Source organism: Etheostoma spectabile, unplaced genomic scaffold (genome assembly GCF_008692095.1).
Source record: "Etheostoma spectabile isolate EspeVRDwgs_2016 unplaced genomic scaffold, UIUC_Espe_1.0 scaffold00006964, whole genome shotgun sequence".
NCBI lineage: Eukaryota > Metazoa > Chordata > Actinopteri > Perciformes > Percidae > Etheostoma > Etheostoma spectabile.
The window spans coordinates 26,537-49,988 of record NW_022603437.1 but is presented as its reverse complement, the minus strand read 5'-3'; the positions used below and the strand labels follow the sequence as shown (position 1 = coordinate 49,988).

The 23,452-nt window shown below is 39.4% G+C and overlaps 1 protein-coding gene across 1 annotated transcript; it reads left to right on the top strand.

The window, feature by feature from the left end:
* Positions 1 to 17,382: 17,382 nt before the first annotated feature.
* LOC116678306 (olfactory receptor 4D1) lies at positions 17,383 to 18,315 on the top strand. Its single transcript, XM_032508269.1, has one exon. The coding sequence runs from the start codon at positions 17,383 to 17,385 to the stop codon at positions 18,313 to 18,315; it is 933 nt and encodes a 310-aa protein (XP_032364160.1).
* Positions 18,316 to 23,452: the final 5,137 nt, after the last annotated feature.

Below are 23,452 nucleotides of genomic sequence, written 5' to 3'. Positions count from 1 at the left end.
TAAATTTATGCACTGTTTTATCTAAAAAGATGAAATTCAATCTTTGTTCAACTCGATTCACTTTTATTTGAGCAACACGGGATTGTTGTCCTGTTAAATATCACGCACCGATATGTTCTCGCCGTTGATGTCTCGGCCCTAATATTTCTGACATGGCGAGATGTAATCCGGCTAAGAAGCAGCACTTTCCAGAAGTAGCGATTGAAACGCTGACCTCTCAGTCTAATTTGCAGTAGCGTGTGTAATATTAAGAAGCCTGAACACTGGTATTAAAGGCTGGAGACAGAGATCACTGACGGTGTTCCTGCATTAAATCAGACTCCAGCTGAAGTTTATTTAATTCACACATCCTTGAGAGATGAATGCTATAGCCCTAATAGTAATATTCAGGTTCATATTGCAGTCTCTTAGGCCTTCACGTAGGCGTACTTATATTTAAATAAACACACAGTAGCAGAGGTTATGCAAAGATTTTTTTGTTTTTTCATGGCTCAGAGCCAAACTACTCAGTAGGTTTTTATATGAATACATCGTCCAACATGTTCAGATATTTTATGGATGAAATGAATTACAGTATTTCTGAGTTGCTAAAACACTAAAATCCATTCGCAAAACAAAAGTTGCAAGTGTACAAACCACTTTATTGATTGAAGCACACAGTTTGTAGAACTTTAAACACTTCTCATGTGGTTAGACACAGCTAGCAAATCGGAATCGCTCTTTGTGCAAAACTGTAAACACATTGTCATTCAAAAAGCACATGTAGCATTTTGGTGCACTTCAACTCAGAATGGCACAACACAGCCCCAAAAGTGAAATACAAGTAACACACTGTTGTCATCGGTAACACACAAGCACTCAAAATTTAACACACCTGTTTCAAATCAGTAATGTGTTGCACCCAATCAGTAATGGGATATAAAGCCAGGTCAAATCCAAATGGGATGTGATTTACACAATGGAGGGCAGGAGAGAAGGTGGAAGTAGACGTGGACGTGGACGTGGATGTGGACGTGGAAGAGAAGGAAGAGGAAGAGAAGGAAGAGGAAGAGGAGGAGGAGGAGGAGGAGGAGGAGGAGGAGGAGGAGGAGGAGAAAGAGACAGAGGAGGAAGAGACAGAGGAGGAGGAGGAAGAGACGGAGGAGGAGGAGGAGGAGGAAGAAGAGGCGGAGGAGGAGGAGGAAGAAGAACGGAGGAGGAAGAGGAGGAGGAGGAGGAAGAGGAGGAGGAGGAGGAGGAGGAGGAGGAAGAACAAGAGCCATCATTTCCAATGAAATTAGAGCAACAATCATCCACCATGTTCTGGTTCATGGAATGAGTATGAGGGAAGCAGGACTACGTGTTCAAGCAGATAGAAGCAGGTTCTCTGTGGCCTCCATTGTCAGGACATTCAGAGAACACAACCGGTAAGTGTACTATCATTTGTGGTCCCTCAAACTTACACTACAGTATGTACAGTTGTGGAATGTCTCAGTAAATTACTTTAACATCTCTAAAAATTGGCCCTTTTCTTGCAGTATTACAGTAAAACTAATAATAGTATTACATAAAAATATATATTTTATGTATTTTACATATTTGGTTACATTGCATTAGGTCTGTCTGTACAATTCTAACAAGATGTTTTATTTGCTAGAATTGAAAGACTGCCACATGCCGGTGGAAGGAGAGGTATATTCTCACAAGAGCAGGAGACCATTATTGTCAATATGGTCCTTCAAAATAATCTCATTAGTCTGCGAGAAATACAACAGCGAGTTGAGGAAGACAACGAGAACTTTGAAGGAATCAACAGTGTGAGTCTCTCCACAATTGACCGTGTCCTGAAACGCAACCTGATAAGTCTCAAACACGTCTACAGAGTACCATTTGAGAGAAATTCTGAGAGGGTAAAAGAGCTACGATATCAATATGTACAAGTAAGTAATACGTAATGTCCAGAGATTATAAAGCACTATTGAGTTACTGTACATCTTTACTGTGTTGAATGTAATGCAGCACATGTATACAGAGTCATGAAGCCTGGAATGCTATGTCATTTACGTTATATCAAAAATGACTTTTTCTCATTTCTATAGAGAATGTTTCAACTGGATTCCATGGAGAGGCCTCATGAGTGCATCTTCTTGGATGAAGCTGGCTTCAATCTCACCAAGAGGAGAAGGAGAGGCCGCAATATATTGGTCAACGAGCCATTGTAGAGTTGCCAGGGCAGCGTGGTGGCAACGTGACCATATGTTCTGCCATCAGCAGCTACGGGGTTATTCACCGCCATGTGACTTTAGGACCTTACAACACTGCCCATCTATAACGTTTCTGTATGCTCTACCGGAAGCATTACTGAGACGTGAAGAGAGAGGTGATGAGCAGGCAGAGCATCCCATGTACGTGGTAATCTGGGACAATGTGAACTTTCACCGTGGTCCTAGAATTCGTGAGTGGTTTGAAAATAACCCACGTTTTATAAATGTGTGCCTCCCACCATACTCGCCCTTCCTTAATCCCATTGAAGAATTTTTTTCTGCATGGAGGTGGAAGGCTCTATGACAGAACTCCTTATGCACAGGAAAATCTCCTTCAGTCAATGGATGCAGCATGTGACAACATTGGAGTGGAATCGATTCAAGGTTGGATTCGTCATGCTAAAGGATTCTTTCCCCGTTGTTTAGCAAGGGACAGGATTGCCTGTGACGTTGATGAGGTCCTGTGGCCTGACCATGCCCAGAGGCATGATGCTGAGGCAGAATGATTCCAAGACATTGCTATTGATCTGCTGCATATTTTGTTTGTGACTATTTGTGTGCAGGATTGTGCAAGCACTTCATAATATATCAAATTTTTCCCCTGCTCTGCTTTGAGTGCAGTGTTCTGCATTTATCTCTGTAGTGTGTAATGACTGCTGTGTAGTGTTTATGCATTAGCTGGATGTGTGTGATATCTGAAAACAGTGTTTGGTTTTGGGTAAAGATAACATAGTTCTGAAGCAAATGTTTGATATAGCAAGACAAGTCAAAGGTTTTGACAGTGTAGCTTAAGTTTGGTGATTTGTGTTTAAGGTTTTGGGAAAGCGAGAGAAATGTTCAAAAAATGTGTTTTAGCAACTCAGAAATGAATTAATAATTAAAACTAATCATCAGTGTGTAACTTCAGGTGGAGAATGATGTGATTTGAAAGTTGCTTTATGCTGCCACATTGTGGTCTCACAGGATATTAAACATGCACTACACTCTGGGAACTGGATTCAGAATCAGACCTTGATTTAGGCTGCTTTGAATGGAAGGGGGGGGGGGGGTTATAGTTTTTAGAGTACCAGTTTTATGACTGACCAAATCAACCTTAAAATTCACTCATTGATTGTGTGAAATAAATAACAATGTCTCTTTTTTCCAGTCGCCTGGCCCCCGGCCCTGATGCCAGACCCCCCCCCCCCTTTCTGCTTTAAACTCAGTAACAACCATCATTAATAGATGGTAAATTGATTTAATTTAATTAATCTTTAGTTAATTGTCAACAGCCATGGTGATTTTTACAGACGTGTTTCTCTTCATTGTTTTTACTGCTGCAGTGTGTTCATGTTTAATCAAGAGTACTTTTTGTAACTGCTTTGGGTTTAATTTTAACATAAACATTAATTAATAATGCACCAGGTAAGAGGGCTCCTTGGAGAAGTAACAGTTTGTTTATACATTATGTGTATGTTAATATAACAAAAAAGTGTGATACACGTAGTGATGTAACTAGAATTAGCACATAATTACTCAGATTCTGTTTTAATATTTACAATTCATTGTTATGTTTCTAGATAAAAACCGCTTACATGCAACAATCTGGTAAAGTCAATGTTGTGTTGTTATAGGGCTTCAGGTGGGGTGGGGGTGGGGGGGGGGTCATAAGAGGTCTAATGCAATTTCTTAATCTTTATAATAGTTCAAAGTATGTCCCAGAAAAAAAAAAACGTTGTCAACATCTGTTTATCTAAAAAGATGACATTCTCTCTTTGTTCATTTCGTTTCACTTTTATTGGAGAAAAATGGGATTTTTATAAAGACAAACTGATGAAGAATAAATTTCACATGTTGAAATTTGAAAAAAGATACATGTGTAATTGATAAAATAATGCATCAATACTTGTTGTCCCTGTGTTGCTGCAGTATAGACACAGAAAATATTGTGATACTATGGTGTATAAATATGTTCCCCCACCCCTAGCATTAACAGTAATAATACATTTTATCTATAAACCCTTTTCAGGTTCCTCAAAGACAATTTACAACAAAGCACATTAAACATTTCTTACGACATAACTCAGCTTCTCACAGAAGGCCGATGCTTCTAGTTTCTACATCTTTATCTTGTAAAAACAAATTGATTCACTCTTAACATCAGTCTACATTTTACCAAAGATAAGACTTTTACATGAGCTACGTATTTTAGTCATCTGCAGTCCATATATTAAAGGGTTAAAGATCGGTTGGCAGGTCAGAAAGTATAATGACATGAAAATACGCAACATCACGGGAAAACTGCTCAAATCAAACCTGCTCTGAACTATTTCAAAGAAAGAACCAAAAGAAAAGTTGATGGTTCTGATGATTCGCTGTGTCTGAGTGCCACGCAAATGCACGATCACAAGGAGTGGCGTCCGCCAGTAACCCCGACGCCCGCAGCTTAGCGAAGGTACCGCCCACTCTGCTTGCAGTTTTAATTTTCATTGCATTTGTTTGCTTCTCATATTGCTGTGTTGTATTTAAAATAGTAGTATGGCGCTGTGGCAGACGTCTGCCTCTCCAGTAGCTCTCCAGTTTGTAGATCTTTTTCTTAGCTCTTTTACTTATTTAAACCTCTTTTTTTTATCTTTTTTTACTCTTCTTGTAAAGATAGTGTGTGTTCTACACATCTCATGGATATTTCCAATCTTAAAATGCAACCAGGAGTCAGTTTTCTCACTTACTCGAGAGAGGAATTGCTGGCCCTGTGCACAAAGGGACGCGCCGGGATACGGCCCCCTATCCCGTCGGAGCTGGGGAGGAGACCCAGGGGCTGCAAGGCCGGGGCGAAGCTAAAGGCCGAGCTAGCTGAGAATCGGAGGCGCCACGAGCCATTCATTCCCTCCGTAATCATGGGAACTCGCTGCCGAACAAGATCGACGAGCTGTCCACGCTGAACTACCAGCAGATTTATACCAGCAGCACACACACACACACACACACACACACACACACACACACACACCTGGACTTACATTAATACCTGGTCACTTTATCACTTTAACACTGGACTCAAGACTGACACTTTGATAATAACTTATGGTCTATTTTGTCTTTATTTCATTGATTTTCTCATTGTTATTATTATTTCTGTTATTTTGTTGTCTTTATACTTTATTTTTTATCCATTTTTTTCTTGCTAAAACTGCTGCTGGAGTTTTTAATTTCCTCACGGGAGTCATCCCAAAAGGATCAATAAAGAGAAGTCTAAGTCTTAAAATGTGTTTTTGTCTTTATGTTGTACTGAATAACACCGTGTAAGCATAGTGTTGAAAGGTGCTTCATAAATTGAGTTTACTTACTTATTACAAATATCATCTGACAACAGGAGGCTTTGCTCAACATCAATAAAAATACATTTGATGTTAAACGGTAACTCTGTATTACAGTGAAGATACAAAAATATGAACTAGTCCACAAAACACAGGACCTTGTTCCTGGATTAACTTTCTAGCTCCCGCCCCCAGAAACATCCGACCAATAAGAAGAGCTGACAGCGGACATTGTTGCGTGATTTTTAATGGTCCATTTTGTTACATTTGGATTTTTCCAGGTGTGAAACCAAACCGACTGAGGGCAAATTGCTCCCAGTTTACAAACTCACCAGCTGATTCGGACCAAAGCAAACTAACTACAGGTGTAAAAACGCCCTTAGACAAATGGATCACTTTAGAGGAACTAAGTTGGCGGAACAGAATATGTGAAAAGGAAAATCACCGAGCTTTGATGGGATCCCCTTGGAACTCTACGCTACTTTTCGGTAACAACTGGGCCCATTCCTTCTTGACATGATTACAGTTTTTCTCAATTGTTTACACACAAATTTTGGTACTTGAGACACAATGACCACAACATGTAACTCAGTCACCCCCCCCCCCCCCCCCCCCCCAACCAATTCTGCCAAACTACAAGCACAGTTCCTGCTTTACACTCAAATTGCAGTTCTAAAACACATTTTTTTCAAAACACTACACACAATTCTCTGCCTTTGGCACAATTTTCATGAGGAAAATCTCTTGTCTTCACAAGGAACACACTGCCTTTCAAATATGCACACTGACCCATCACAAGGGCAAACACCCGTCACCCCCTAGACCCCCGTCACCCCCCAGACCCCCGTCACCCCCCAGACCCCCATCACACAGCTTTACAGTTAGCAATCAGAGCTTTAGCATCAAACAGCAAAAGGTGAGCTCTTCTGTTTTGGAGGAATGGACGCCAACATTGGAAACAGAGTCAGAACCAGAAGATTGAGAGTAGTAGGAGGAGGTGGACGAGGAGGAAGAGGAAGAGGAAGAGAAAGGCCAAGGACTGTAATCTCTGGTGGGCAAAGAGTACAGCCAAAATGTGAGCAGGTGCACTGTAGCATCCATCATCACAAATTTCCGAAATGAGAATAGGTAAGAAATCTACTCTCACTAGAATATTGCAGTACTGCACAGTATTCCTACTTTGTATTCCTTCACAGTATTTACAGTATTTTACTATTTGTTTGGCAGAACAACACAAGGTGGTCGGGAACGTCTTCTGTCTATTTGACAGGAAACTGAACTCATGAATATGGTCCTAGAAAATAATGCCATACACAACACTACGGGAAATACAAAGACAAACAATGACATATTTCAAAATATTGATAGGATGAGCTCATCAACACTGGACCAGGTCTTGTTCAGAAATCATCTCAGGATGTAGAAGGTCTACAGGGGGCCATTAGAACGCAGTTCAGAAAGAGTCAAAGAATAGCAATATTACTAACAAACAAATTATATTTGGGACAACGGAAGTTTCCACCGGGCTGCTCTGGTTCATCACTGGTTCACTGCCCCCCCACCCAGGCTTTTAGTTGTTTATCTCCCTCCATATTCTCCATTCCTCAATCCTATTGAGGATATTTTTCTGCCTGGAGATAGAAAGTGTTTGACCGAAATCCACAAATGCGTTCACCTCTTCTCCAAGCTGTGGAGGACGCATGTGGACACATAGCAGCTGATGCTCTTTATGGCTGGAATAGCCATGGCGATATTTCCCCCGCTGCTTGGCCCGGGAAAACATTGCTTGTGATGTGGATGAGGTGCTGAGGCCAGACCGCATCAGAAGACAGGATGCAGCAGAGTAGTTTTGTTTTTATTTTTTACTGTAACTGTGTACAGTGAATTCTTCTGGTGTTTTGTATGTAGTGTATGTGCAACTTTGTGTTGGTTGCGAATGGGATGTACACTGTGTACTTGGTTTTTGTGGGACAAATAAAATATATTTGTTACTGTGTATTTGTGTGTACTGAGCATAAAAACAATATTCTCAAATATTTTACAACACACTTATGTATGTACTGTCTGTAGTAAGTGTAACACTGAACAAAAAAAGGCCTAAGTCACTCTAATAAATGGAGAAGAAGTGGTTTCCATCCATCATAGTGTTTTACACTGAGCACATCCGTGTTCAACTGGTTCTTATGAGTGTCTATTCAAATGATGGTTTGTGTGTGTCATTTGAAAACAAAATACCATTTTGAGAAGAAATAACACTGTTTTGAATGTAAAGTTTAGTTTTGCAGGAGAAATGAGGGGTTTAGCCCATTGTGTGTGTGTTTTTTGATTTGTGTGTAGTGTTCTGAGAACATGAGGCATTCTTTCAGAAAATGTGTGTAAACAATTGAGAAAAACTGTAACTTCTCTATTGAGAATGTTGAATACTCAAGGGATGTTAACACAGTCTTGATCCCCTTGCTCTGAGTGCTCTAGCTATCAACCCCTGAGCCTGCTTAACTCTGGAGGGATTCGTAAAAGCAAGACAAGCAGTATATGATGTTAGACGCGTTCTCCACATTGTTGATGCTGTATAAGACAGTAAGACCCCAATATCACTTCTCTCTCTTTAAGTAATGAAAGCCTTTAATATGCTTTAGTGGTCATTTCTATGGTCAGTCTTAGAGATGATGGGCTCTGGTAAAACTTTCATTGGTATGATTAAAGTTATGTATTCTACCCCATCATAACCGGATGCACCTCCTCTTTATGTCCAGTTCCTAGATCTTCGCGCCAAGGCGGCCCCTTGAGTCCTGCACTATTTGTCCTCTCCTTAGAGCCTCTGGCTCAAGCCATTTGCCAATCGATCATGATCTCACCAATACTTATTCACAATCTACAGAATCACTTCTCACTATTTGCGGGCAACATATATTTCTTTTAGAAAACCCATTTGAATCAAAATTGTAATTGAATCCTAACCTTAGAATCAAAACTCAAATAGAATTTTGAATTTTTACTATCATGACACCCCCTAACAAAAAGAGAGTACCCAGCTTCTTGGCCAACGTGTGCTGTGATAGGTCAGCTGAGCAGCACACATAAAAAGGACAAGGAAATATTAGATATTGGTAGAAATCATTTGTTTGTCTTCATGGTATTACTTCTTCAAATGTCTTGAAAATTCCGGATGTGCCCAACGATACAATCGTGATACAGTTATCATGAGATGATAGTACAATAAACATATTGAAATATTCTGAGATTAATTGCAATACATTTTATTTAAACAAAAACTGATTTTCTTATTTCTTTCTCTGTCTCTATCCTCCTTTTACCAACTTTCTTGTGAATGCTGACGTCACTGGAAAATAAATTCAACTCAGCCATGTAGCGGACTGAAAAACCAATTCATTTTATTATTCTATTACCTAAAAAGTTTAATCATCATATAAAAAAAAATAAAAAATGAAAACACACTAACACTAGCCTTACTAAACGTCAGGTCTTTGGCAGGAAAATCATTTTCAATCAATGATTTTATCATTAAGCACAATCTAGATTTTATGTTTTTAACTGAAACCTGGTTTACCATAATAACAGCGCTGCTGGTCTCATCGAGTCTGCCCCCCTAACTTCAGTTTTATGAGTAGAATGAGTGAATAAAGGAGGTGGAGTCGCCATTTTGTTTAATGACTCATCCACTGTATGCAATATGTTATGGAAATTTGTTTCTTTTGAATATGTTGCTCTTCAGCTAAAGTCTTCCCCTCAAGCAATATTTCTAAATATCTACAGGCCACCTAAATATTGTGCAACCTTCATTGATGACTTCACTGAACTGCTGTCTATAATCTGTATAACTTTAATTGTGTAATCATTGCGGGTGATTTTAACATTCATGTTGACCCCCCAGGACAGGGGGACCAAAGAACTGGGTTGTGTTTTTGAGATTTATGGACTGACTCAGCATGTGACGGAGCCCACTCACAATAAGGGACACACTCTGGACCTGATAGTCTCCAAGGGTCTGAACATTTCCAAGGTTGTGGTGACTGACGTTGCTCTCTCAGATCATTCCTGTGTTTTCTTTAGCGGCACTATCTCTGTGCCCAAAAGTGTCCAAACAAAGATAATCAGAAAACGGTATATCACTGAAAACACCAGTGACACATTTATACAGCTTTTCTCCTACACACCCGCCCTCTCTGGGCTCTCAGTCACTGAGCTTGTAGATAATTTCAACTGTAAAATTACAAATGTTATTGATGCCATTGCTCCCACTAAGGTCAAAGTTGTCTCTGGTAAGAAAAGATCTCCATGGAGAAACGTCCTATTGGTGAGAACAGAAAAAAGAGAGTGTAGGAAAGCTGAACACAAAACAAATCTCCTGGTCCATTATAACTCCTATAAAGAGAGACTTTGCATTTATAATTTGGAACTGAGGAATGCAAGAAGGTCCTTCTTCTCTGATATTATCTCTAGAAACAATAATAATTCACGTGCTTTGTTTGCTACTGTTGATAGGTTAACAAACCCTCCAGTACCAGTAGCATCTGAAATTTTATCTACCAAGGCCTCTAATGACTTTGCCTCCTTCTTCAAAGACAAAATTCAGAGGATAAGACAAACAGTCAGTGCCTCCATATCAAGTTCAGGACATGTGTTGTTACAGTGTTCAAGCAAAACTATTTCCAACATGACAGAATTTCATATAATCAACCATGAAAACCTGGAGAACATTATACAACATCTGAAAACCTCCTCCTGTTGCCTTGATATTCTACCAACGGGTGTTTTCAAAAATGTTTCGACTTGTTTGACTTCTGATCTTCTACAGATTGTGAACTCGTCTCTTCTTTCAGGTATCTTTCCACAGGCCCTGAAAACTGCAGTAATCAAGCCACTCTTAAAAAAGAACAATCTAGACACATCTCTAATGAGCAACTATAGGCCAATATAAAACCTTCCGTTGTTAAGTAAAATCATTCAATTCAATTCAAACCTTTATTTAACCAGGATAAAAACTCCTTGAGATTAAAAATCTCTTTTACAAGAGTGTCCTGGCAAGTGGCAGCAGCACGTTTCAGACAGAGACACTTACATGTAAATACATAAACACACTTTCACTCATATTCAAACAACAATGTCATCATAAAATACCAGGGTCCTAAATCAATTTAAAAACAGTGACATACAGACTGCCCTTCTGCCAGGTCCTTTAACAAGCCTTTAAAAGAATAAAATGAGACCACTCCTTCAAATGGAGTTCATTTTGAAGCTGATTCCATGCAGATGGGCTGCAAAATTAAAAGCCCTTTTGCCAAAGTCAGTGCGGGCTTTAGGGACTGTCAATAAAACCAGATCCTGTGAGCGCAGGTGATATGTCCCTGCAGACCTCGGGACGATGTAGGTGTTCAAATAAGGAGGGAGAAGTCCTAATACTGCCTTATAAATAAAAAGATGCCAGTGCATCCAACGCCGAATCGAGAGTGAAAACCACCCGACCCGAGAATACAGCAAACAGCGATGAGTGAGAGATTTTAAGTTTGTGATGAATCTCAAGGCTCCGTGAGACACAGTGTCCAAAGCATGAAGACACTGGGAGGTTGAATGCATGTATAAAACATCACCGTAGTCCAACACAGACAAGAACGTTGCATTTACTAGTAGTTTTTTGATTGATTCTAAAGAAAAAACTTAACTTCAATTTCAGTTTTTTAACTAAATCTTGGATATGCATTGTAAAAGACAATGATTGGTCGATGGTAATACCCAAATATTTGTAATGTGACACTTCTTCAATTTCTGTACCAGAAAGTGTACAAATGGTTGGGACATTATTCTTAGTTGATTTTCCCAGAGTGAAAGTCATGACTTTAGTTTTTTAGAGTTTAGAACCAATTTTAAAGAAGCCAGATTATGTTGCAAGATATTAAAGCGACTGTAAGTTTGTGATTGCTTGACCTAATGTGGACCCAGAACAATAGAGAACAGTGTCATCAGCGTAGTAATGATAGTTGCATTTTTTATATTATTGCAGAGGTTGTTTGTATAAATGATAAAAAGAAGAGCCCAAGGATTGAGCCCTGAGGCACCCCTTTTGAAATATTTAAGGAGGCAGAAGTAACACCATCTACTTGCACACATTGTGTTCTCCCTGATAGGTAACTGTTAAACCATCCCACTGCTTGTTCTGATAGTCCAATAGAGGTGAGTCTCTGAGGAGAATTTTATGGTCCACTGTGTCAAAAGCTTTTGACAAATCAATAAACAGTGCTGCACAGTGCTGTTTATTGTCCAAAGTCTTGACTAGGTCATTAACAACTTTCGAAACAGCTGTTATTGTACTATGTTGTTTCCTGAAACCGGATTGAAATTCAGTCAGAATATTGTTATTAATTAGATAGTCTTTTAATTGCATGCTAATGAGTGATTCCATTAATTTAGCTAATACTGACAATTTAGAAATAGGCCTATAGTTTTTAATGTTTGCAGGATCACCACCTTGTGAAGGGGGAGAACATTGGCAGATTTCCAGATGGCTGGTACCTGATTTGTGGCTAAAAAAGGTTAATTAGATATGTAACTGGATTGGCTATCAGATCTGCAGCTATTTTTAAAAAATTGGTTCCAATTTGTCTGGACCCGATGATTTTCTTTGGATCTAAATCCTTCAAGGCTTCCTTACTTCTGTACGGTTACTGTCTTGAAATGAAATGGTTGAGCTGTGAGTAACTGATCAACAGGACATACCGTGGGAGAGCTGGAGATTGAATTATTTAGTGTTTCATAAGGAGCTAGCAGTAATGAATGATTATTGAAACTATTGAGAATTTTGTCTTTGTCAATGATTTTTTTGTCATCACAACAATACAAGATGTACTTCTGTATCTGTTTTTGTTTCAGTTAATAATTTGATTGTTTTCCAGAACTTGAGAGGTTTATTAAATTTTTGGATGTTTCAGAAGAAAATAAGCAGATTTTGGCATTACGAATATTGACAGTACATAGATTGCGTAACCGCTGAAATATCAACCAATCAGACTCAAGCTTTGACTTCCTACTTGAGCCCAGGCCTGATTTCGCTCCAAGAAGGTCCAGACAGTTCATTGTTAAACCAAACATTATTTCGCCCTTTCACTCTTGTCTTTTGAGGGGGGCATGCTTATTTACCAGGCCTGTGAAACCATTATAAAAAAATGTCCAAGCATTTTCCAACATCATCAATAAGACTAATCTTCCCAATCAAAATCATACAGATCACGTAAAAAGCCTTGCACTGAGAACTGCTTCTTTGCCCTCTTAAAGATTATGCGCGGCCTTGTTTTAGGAATTCCGTGTTCCTTACAGATGCTATAAGACATGATCGCTTATATCATTGCAAAACAGAGGCACAAGAGTATTTGTGAGGGACATTTGTAAGAATAAGATCAATTAAGGATGATTTTTCTGGATGTTTTAGGTTTGGTCTGGTGGGCTATTTACAATCTGAAGAGATTAAAAGAATCACAGAAAATTTAAAATGATCAACATTGGCAAAAGCCAGTTCCAATTAAAATCTCCTAAAAAGAAAATTTCATTATATTAAGACTTGTTAAAAACTCCCTCAGAGAAGAAGAGTGCTACTATCAGCTGAGGGGGTCTAAACACCAAGAACTGTGATGTGAAGAGTCTAGAGACTTCTAAATCAAGGGCCAACAATTCAAATTGTCTGCTTATTGACTTTGAGACAATAACATTCACAAGAAATGACTTTTTCACATATTGGCAACACCTCCACCCTTTTTAGTCTGTCTGTTCTGAATACTTTGTACCCACCTACAGACACATCCTTAATCAGAAATAGATTGTTGGAGCAAGTTTCACTTAAACAAAAACATCTGCATTAGTTGAAAGTGCCCAGATACGAACCAGATCTATTTTGCCAACCAGACTACGAACATTCAAATGACAAAATCCCAAGCCCTTTCTGCATTAAAGCTTTCAGGAGTGTCATATGATATATTTTGCTCTGGGCCTGGATTTGGGTGGACATTACCAGAAATCAATAGCAGCATATAACCAAAAGTCTCTGTTTAGGCGTTTATAATGACGGTGGTTGTGATGACTGCCAAATTAAAAAGGGCTGCTCCTTTAGACCCCAGATAGTTTTGCAGAGCCATAAGACAGCTTAGCCGTTGCACTTCCAATGTGCCAGAGGTGAAGCGCAAAGGCTGGGTTGAATGACCGCAGCCAGCTGATGGCTTGTTTCGCTCCTCCCCCGGAGTAAACAATCCGGAAATGAGAGCAACGTGTTTCCATGGCAACGAGGGAAGATTCCAATAGAGGCACACAGCGCTATCAAGTACAGCCCAGTAAGAATCATCCGCGTCTTTAATTCCATTTGTTTCAAAGATTTTAATCAACATCCATTAAAACTTAGATCCTCTTTTTCGAGTAGAGTGACTCCACCACCAGCTCCGCCCCCTCCGCAGCGACCTCCAGTGACGCGGTGCCGTGATGCAGGAAGCGAAGCTGAATGAAATAATTACCGCGGATAAACAATGCGTTCCAAAGTTGCATCAACCCCGAGAAGGTCAAACAACAATGCTTAATCCAGGATGGTACTATCCCTGGACCAACCAAGACGTCATTTTCCACTCTTCCACCGCAAAGCTAGCCGTCTTCACAGCAGCACAGATAGATGGAAGTTGTTTTGCTCTGCTCCAATCCAGAAAAGGGATCACACAACGCAGATGAATAGGATTAGTAAAGTAAATCCAAGCATGCACACAGCTACGGCATGTGCATTCATAATAATGAAACACTGTCCGCTTGCGTTGCGCTGTTCGTAGCTGTAGCTGTAGCTGGTAGCCCGTAGCTGTAGCTGGTAGCCAAAAAGCATCCACTATCTTGATCAGTTAATCAATCCCATAACCCAGGACCATCATTACAGGATTCAATATGAATTTAAACTGAGTGTTTAATTCATAAGAGTGATGACAATGTCTATAAACTCACTCACTCACTCAAACAATCTCTCAGAGCGACAAACAGGCGTGCTGCCACTCGGTTGCATCAAGTCAAATTCTGAAAAAGCGGTTTTTCTACAACTCAGCCATTTCATGTCAATAAACAACAGTTTTGATACCTTTCAGTCGGGTTTCCGACCACACCACAGCACTGTGACGGCTCTCGTCAAAGTCTTTAATGACAGATGATGGCAAAATTTCAATCTTAGTATTACTTGATCTCAGTGCTGCATTTGACACGGTCGACCACGACATACTACTAGACCGATTGGAAAACTGGGTAGGACTTTCTGGCTCAGTACTAAACTGGTTTGAATCCTACCTAAAGAATAGGGATTACTTTGTGTCAATAGGTAATTATACATCTGAGCATAGAAATATGACGTTCGGAGTTCCGCAAGGCTCCATTCTGGGGCCTCTTCTGTTTAACATCTACATGCTTCCACTGGCCCAGATTATGGAGAAAAACAAAATAAGTTACCATAGTTATGCGGACGACACACAAATTTACATAACCTTATCGCCAGGGGACTATAGTCCAATACAAAAACTGACTAAGTGCATTGAACAAATTAACGGCTGGATGTGCCAGAACTTTCTGAAATTAAATGAAGGAAAAACTGAGGTGGCTGTTTTTGGAGCAAAAGAGGAACGATTAAAAGTCGGCGCTCAGCTTCAAACAACAATGTTAAAAACAACAGACAAAGCCAGAAATCTTGGTGTAGTCATGGACTCAGACCTGAATTTTAACAGCCACATTAAGACAATTACAAAGTCAGCCTACTATCACCTTAAGAATATATCAAGGGTTAAAGGACTTATGTGTCAACAGGACTTGGAAAAACTGGTCCATGCTTTCATCTTCAGTAGACTTGACTACTGTAACGGGGTCTTTACAGGTCTCCCTAAAAAATCAATCAGACAGCTGCAGCTGATTCAGAACGCTGCTGCTCGAGTCCTCACTAAGACCAAGAGACTGGATCACATCACTCCAGTCCTCACTAAGACCAAGAGACTGGATCACATCACTCCAGTCCTCACTAAGACCCAGAGACTGGATCACATCACTCCAGTTCTGAAGTCTTTACACTGGCTTCCTGTGTCTCAAAGAATTGATTTCAAAGTACTTTTGCTAGTTTATAAAACACTTAACGGTTTAGGTCCAAAATACATTTCTGATCTGCTACTACACTATGAACCACCCAGACCTCTCAGGTCATCTGGGACAGGTCTACTTTCTGTCCCCAGAGTCAGAACTAAACAGGGTGAAGCAGCTTTCAGTTTCTATGCTCCTCATATCTGGAATAAACTCCCAGGAACCTGTAGATCCGCTGCTACTTTCAGTTCTTTTAAATCAAGGCTGAAGACTTTTCTTTTTGATGATGCCTTTCTTTAAATGACTGCTCATTTCTTTAACGAACAGACACAGGTGAGTGACGCACTGTTGGAAAAGTGGACGAAAAATCTGCTGCCAGGGGCCAGATAAAAGCTAAAAGTAGAAATATCATTGATGTTTTCCTTCTGTCAGGGACAGAACTGAGTGAGTGTACCTGGGGTGCACTGTTGGAAAAGTGCACGAAAAATCTGCTGCCAGGGGCCAGATAAAAGTAATGCTGCCTTTCTTTAAATGACTGCTCATTTCTTTAACGAACAGACACGGGTGAGTGACGCACTGTTGGAAAAGTGCATGAAAAATCTGCTACCAGGGGCCAGATAAAAGCTAAAAGTAAACTGAGTGAGTGTACCTGGGGTACACTGTTGGAAAGTGCACGAAAAATCTGCTGCTAGGGGCCAGATAAAAGTGCACAAAAAATCTGATGCCAGGGTCCAGATAAAAGCTAAAAGTAAAAATATCATTGATATTTTCCTTCTGTCAGGGACAGAACTGAGTGACATAATTTCCCCAAGCGGGGAACAGTAGATGTGTTCTGAAACAATTGAATTTCTTATGCTGCACTGTAACTGTTATTCTTATGTTTTATGTGTTTATTTTGTTTTTAACTGTCTATTCTTGTGTTTTATATGCTTGTAATTTTTAAGTGTTTGTACTTGTGTTTTATTTAACTGATTTTGTGTAAAGCACTTTGAATTGGCTTGTTGCTGAAATGTGCTCTACAGATAAAGCTGCCTTGCCTTGCCTATGTAATTTATATAATAAAAGATTGATACTTGCCCTCCGTGTACAGTATTGCCAGTGAAAAGAATGTGATACTATCCTGTATTTTTTTTCTTCCCCACCCAGACTTGAAATGTTCTATATGTGTTTAGAAAGCTTACTTTTATGCTGACATTGATCAAACATAATTTTTAACAAGACCAAATATCAAACGGCCGATATATCGGGGGAACTACTTTAAAGATATTTTTCTGATACTGATATCGGTATTGGAACAGCTCTAATGGAAACCATTTCTTGTCTTGATGTTTCTGTTCTAATTAACTTCTACAAAGTTTCCTTTTAGCTGACGTCAAGCTGAGCTCATCCTGCTGCTGGGGGGGGGGGCGGGTCCTCCTTATTAAAAAGGATAAAAGACGTCGTAACAAAGGTTCAGCTCAGTTAGGACGGACTCAGTCTGACTACAGTGGGTATAAGCTCAAATATACACAATGTCACACCTGTTTTATTACTAATGTGTAACCTGAACATCATGTTGAACTAAATGGATCATTTGGGGGTGTTGGTTTAAACTGTTTCCATCATAATTAATATGTTTCATATTACTACATTTATGCATGTTCATGTGTGCTTCGTTTTGAAGTCCAAATAACTAACTAGTGACATATACTTTTACAAATTTAGAACAAAAGTTATTGTAATTATTTGTCTTATTGTTATAAACCAAGGTGAGGACCATGATCAATTCTACACAGGTTTCATATTTCATACTTTCTGCTTACTTTGACACCGGGGTGTTTAAATACTTATATTTCCTGCTGATTTTGTCCTTATATGTCTTCATAGTGTGTGCCAATGTGCTGCTGGTTGTGGTTATCTGTGTGAACAGGAGCTTACATGAACCTATGTACCTTTTTCTGGTCAGCCTGTTTGTAAATGAACTGTATGGTAGTACAGGGTTGTTTCCATTCCTTCTGGTTCAGATCCTCTCGGACATTCACACTGTTTCTGCTCCCTTCTGCTTCCTGCAGATTTATTGTTTGTACTCTTATGGAGGTAGAGAATTTTGGACCTTAGCCATCATGTCTTATGACAGATATCTTGCTATCTGTTATCCTCTACAATATCACACTCATATGACATCTATTAAGATTGCCCTGCTTATTGCTCTAACATGGTTTTACCCTTTACTTATCCATATTTTAATAGTGTATGGTCTGACTGCTCCTTTACAGCTGTGTGGAAACATTATTAACAAAGTGTACTGTGATGGCTATAATGTTGTCAAGCTGGCCTGCTCTGATACAACAGCCAATAACATTTTTAGACTTGTTTACCTGTTTACAGTAATCTTTGGTCTTATAATTGTAATTCTTTTCTCTTACATGAGGATCCTTAAAGTGTGTTTTTCTGGTTCTAGACAGACCAGACAGAAAGCTCTCAGTACCTGCACACCTCACCTTTTGTCCCTGCTCAATTTTTCTTTTGGAGCTTTCTTTGAATTAATACAGACTAGGTTTGATATGAACTATTTACCCAATATGTTGCGTGTTTTTCTGTCATTGTACTGGCTTACATGCCAACCACTCATCAACCCTTTACTGTACGGACTGAAAATGTCCAAAATACGCATCGTATGTAGACTTCTGCTCTTTGGGGGGAAAAGGTAACTTAACATGTTACCTGGCAACTAAGAGCTCTGCTCATCATGAATAAAAAGAAATACATTTAGTTAATGAGATATATCTGACAGTACTTTTGTCAACAGTATCTATATAACGTGACAACCTGTAACTATGTTTTAATAAAACACAGACGACAAGGATGAGTTGAATGATTCAGCAAAAGGCTTTCTTTAAATCACCAGCAGGAGATTTATGCAATGTTCTTTATTTGGATTTTTGTAGTAATGTTTTAGTCCTTTTATTGTCACTCCTGTTGCCACTTTCCTCCTCTGTCCTGCAGATATTTAAATCAGCTCTTTTTCTTTTGCTCCAATGTTAATACTCATAAATAAAGCATTTTTATACACACTTATGAATGTTTTGTTCATAGTAAATAAGGCCCTCAAAAATAATGTTCATAAATAGATGTTTGACAATTAATAAATATAGCAAAAACAAATTGTAAATTAAATAATTTTCCCTTCTTTATATCTACAAATCTTAGTAATGTCTTTGTTTATCTTTTGTAAAGCAGAGTTCCTATATTCATTCTAATCAGTAAAGCATTGGAGATACATTAGTAAATGGTTTATCAATAATAAGTTACCCATGTGAAACTTTTATAAGTTGAATTTTTTATATATTCATAACTGATGCATTAATCACTTGTAAATTAGTAATTTACTATTATTAACTAGGTACTCTGGAATTTACTATAAGGTTGGTGAAAAACTAGGATGTTAATGATTAACAGACATTTTTTCATAAAATGTTATGATCTAGAAAGAATAATAATAATAATAATAATAATAAATAATAATAATAATAATAATAATAATAAATTGAATTTATGTGGCGCTTTTCCCAAACTCAAAGCCTCTCATAAGTTAATTAACTGGGGTGTTATTACATAACTTCCAAATACTTCCCAATAATGAAACCCATGACTAGCTGTTACAAACAAGACACAAGTAAACAAGTATTTGTAACCCTGATTAGATGTAGTAAGAATGTACATTTAGGAAATAGCTCGTAGTAGTGTTATGTATTTGAATTTGGACCCGAACCAGAAGAGAACTAGATTGTTATGAACCAGAGAACAAAACTCCAATAAAGAGAGTAGGAAACCAGGATAAAGTTTGAGAAGCGTATTATTATACACAGAAATATGGAATTCAAGTATACAGATGAAACACAGGTATGAAAAACAACTAAAAAAATAAAGTGTGTACAAAAAAACAACCTTTCAGTTCTATGAGTTAAGTTGTTCTTTGGTGACAAGAGTTCAGAGGTGTTCAACGTTGGGGCCCATATGAGTTTGGTTTCTGTTTGTCCCCGCACCATGAAGAAGGAATCCACAACCATGAAGAAGGAATCCACAGTTTTGACGGCCTCAAAATATACAAGAACTCACAAAAGATGGCTCCCACATAAACACCCGGGAGCTACAGTGGTGTGAAAAAATGTTTGCCCCCTTCCTCATTTCCTGTTCCTTTGCATGTTTGTCACACTTAAGTGTTTCGGAACATCAAACCAATTTAAACAATAGTCAAGGACAACACAAGTAAACACAAAATGCAATTTGTAAATGAAGGTGTTTATTATTAAAGGTGAAAAAAAATCCTAACCATCATGGCCCTGTGTGAAAAAGTGATTGCCCCCCTTGTTAAAACATACTATAACTGTGGTTGTCCACACCTGAGTTCAATTTCTCTAGCCACACCCAGGCCTGATTATTGCCACACCTGTTCACAATCAAGGCATCACTTAAATAGGAGCTGCTTGACACAGTAAGGTCCACCAGAAGATCCTTAAAAGCTACACATCATGCCGAGACCCAAAGAAATTCAGGAACAATTGAGAAAGAAAGTAATTGAGATCTATCAGTCTGGAAAGGTTTATAAAGCCATTTCCAAAGCTTTGGGAATCCAGCGAACCACAGTGAGAGTTATTATCCACAAATGGAGAAGACATGGAACAGTGGTGAACCTTCCAGGAGTGGCCGGCCGCCCAAAATTACCCCAAGAGCGCAGCGACGACTCATCCAGAGGTCACAAAAGACCCCACAACAAACGTCCAAAGAACTGCAGGCCTCACTTGCCTCAGTTAAGGTCAGCGTTCATGCCTCCACCATCAGGAAAAGACTGGGCAAAAATGGCCTGCATGGCAGAGTTCCAAGGAGAAAACCACTGCTGAGCAAAAAGAACATCAAAGCTCGTCTCAATTTCTCCACACACATCTTGATGATCCCCAAGACTTTGGGACAACATTCTGTGGACCGCTGAGACAAAAGTGGAACTCTTTGGAAGGTGTGTGTGTCCAAGTATATCTGGCGTAGAAGGAACACTGCATTTCATAAAAAGAACATTATACCAACAGTAAAATATGGTGGTGGTAGTGTGATGGTCTGGGGCTGTTTTACTGCTTCAGGACCTGGAAGACTTGCCGTGATAAAAGGAACTATGAATTCTGCTGTCTACCAAGAGATCCTGAAGGAGAATGTCCGACCATCTGTTCGTGTACTCAAGCTGAAACGAACTTGGGTTCTGCAGCAGGACAATGATCCTAAACACACCAGCAAGTCCACCACCGAATGGCTGAAGAAAAACAAAATGAAGACTTTGGAGTGGCCTAGCCAAAGTCCTGACCTGAATCCTGTTGAGATGTTGTGGTATGACCTTAAAAAGGCCGTTCATGCTCGAAAACCCTCTAATGTAACTGAATTAGGACAATTCTGCAAAGATGAGTGGGCCAAACTTCCTCCAGGACGCTGTAAAAGCCTCATTGCACGTTATCGCAAACGCTTGGTTGCAGTTGTTGCTGCTAAGGGGGGCCCAACCAGTTATTAGGTTTAGGGGGCAATCACTTTTTCACACAGGGCCATGATGGTTAGGATTTTTTTTCACCTTTAATAATAAACACCTTCATTTACAAATTGCATTTTGTGTTTACTTGTGTTGTCCTTGACTATTGTTTAAATTGGTTTGATGTTCCGAAACACTTAAGTGTGACAAACATGCAAAGGAACAGGAAATGAGGAAGGGGGCAAACACTTTTTCACACCACTGTATGTGAGACTCTTCCGCGATTTAGCCGATACCTGTAAGGGGGCTACTTAGCGCCCACTAATGCGTGGGAAGGCCTTAACTTGGATGTAGTACTTGGACTCCAATCTTCACCAGATTTGATATTGCTCTAATCATTGTGGACATATTTCCCACATTTTGACTTTATGAATTGTCATGTGTTTTACATTCTTACGAACTCCTCCTAGGCCGTGATTGCAAAAAACGTTATTCTGATTTACATGAAACTTAGAATGTGTGGTCTACTTGTGATATTGAGCCGGTCCTTATACTCGAGCCACACCCATGTCTATAGACCACGCCTCTCTCATATCTTGTGAACCGTTTAAAGGCTGTAAAAGGGTTAAAACCACCACTGGGTGAAAGAATCACTCAAGATATGCATGTTATTTTAAAAAAAATGTCTCAAAATAATGTTAAAGGCCAGTTTCCTTGTCATTTGTAGCATTCACAGGTTTTTACCTCAATACGTTTATGACGTCACATAGCCTCGGTCTCAGAGAGTAGCCTCAGCCTAGTACTAGAACGATGGCGAGTGACTTGGATGAGGAAGAGGTGGAAAGGCCAGCAGCTGTGTAATTTCAAACCTGCCAGACTTGAGAGGGGAAATGAGAAATTGCAGAGAGTCGGGGAAGTCTCCTGGTGAGTTGCTATAGCAACGCATCAGTGCCAGTGCAGCGGTGCAGACAATACTAGAAACAGAAGGCATCATGCTCTCTCCTTTTTATTTGACAAAAATGCTGAAGTTTAAAAATGCATCCATATGGAAGCTTGTTAAGTAAAAAGCAGGTTAGGTCCCACACAGACAAAAAGCACACACACAGATACACACACACAAATACACACACACACACACACACACACACAGATAGCTTCAGCAAAATCAATCTTTGGCTCTGCAGTGTCTGACTGTCGCGCTAATGCAGAAGAGTACAGTAGATTATTTCTGTCTTCTATCCTGGAGAGGACCACACTTCTGTCTTAAGTTCAGGTCCTGGAGGCGTTCTGCAGCACAAAGGGGTTCTGACTGCATTCTTCAAGTCCTGGGTGCAGTGTTGGGCCTGTCAGGCCCAGGGTGAGACTCTGCTCCAGGGCTCAGGGAGACCCTCCTGAGGTCATGGGCTGGTGGTCCCCACACAAACACACTGCTGCTGATCAGAAAAGCTTAAACACATTTTACTTCTATTAGAGCCCTGTAGGATGAGATTGCTACCTTTCCACTGTGGTGTGATGGGGCTTTAGGGAGGGGCGAGTATCACTAGAGGTATTTTGTAATTTAATAACTTTTTCCAACTTCTACTTATGTCCCCAAAGAAAATCTTTGTCAACATCTGCTTTGTTAAATTATGTTACACATAATCTAGTATTTCAAATGATTAACTTTCTTTTTTTGCACGTCTCATTTTACTTTTATTTGTGCAAAATGTTATTTTTTGCCTGACCAAAGATGTCAAGAAACCCTGTCAGGAATCAATGATCAATTCTCAAAAAAGATCCATTCTCATTTGTAATATATAAATCTCATTTTTTAGATATATAAAAAGGACTGTGTTTGGTTAGAGTACTGCCACAGTAAATATCGTGATACTAGGGTGTGCATTGAATATATTTCCATAGAGCAGTAAGGGTAGTGTGCACCCCCCACCAGTGAGGTGCAGGGCAAACTGGAGCATCCCCCCCCCCCCCCTACCCCTAGCAATAACGATAATATTTCATTTGATTTGTATTTCTCTTTCAAGTTACTACAAGAAAATTTACAACAAAGCACATTAAATAAATTCAAACAATAAAAGCAGCAGATAACAGCAGGAGAACTGTAATATTATGAGAGAGTGAAGGCAGATCTTAAGAGGAAGGGTTTGATGTTTTGATGGGTTTGATGAAGTGATCTGAATGTGTCCAGGTCAGTACCTGTCCTGTACTGTAAGATTCAGGTTCTTACAACTCAACTACATTTCTTGCAGATTGTCATTATTTCTATGTCTAGTTTCTAAATCATTTTCCTAAAAATGTGTTCACAGGGGTCACCAACCATCACGATGCTTTTAAGCATCAGT

Coding starts and splice junctions, on each gene's coding strand:
- LOC116678306 (XM_032508269.1), top strand. CDS start 17,383: ATGATCAATTCTACACAGGTTTCATATTTCATACTTTCTGCTTACTTT.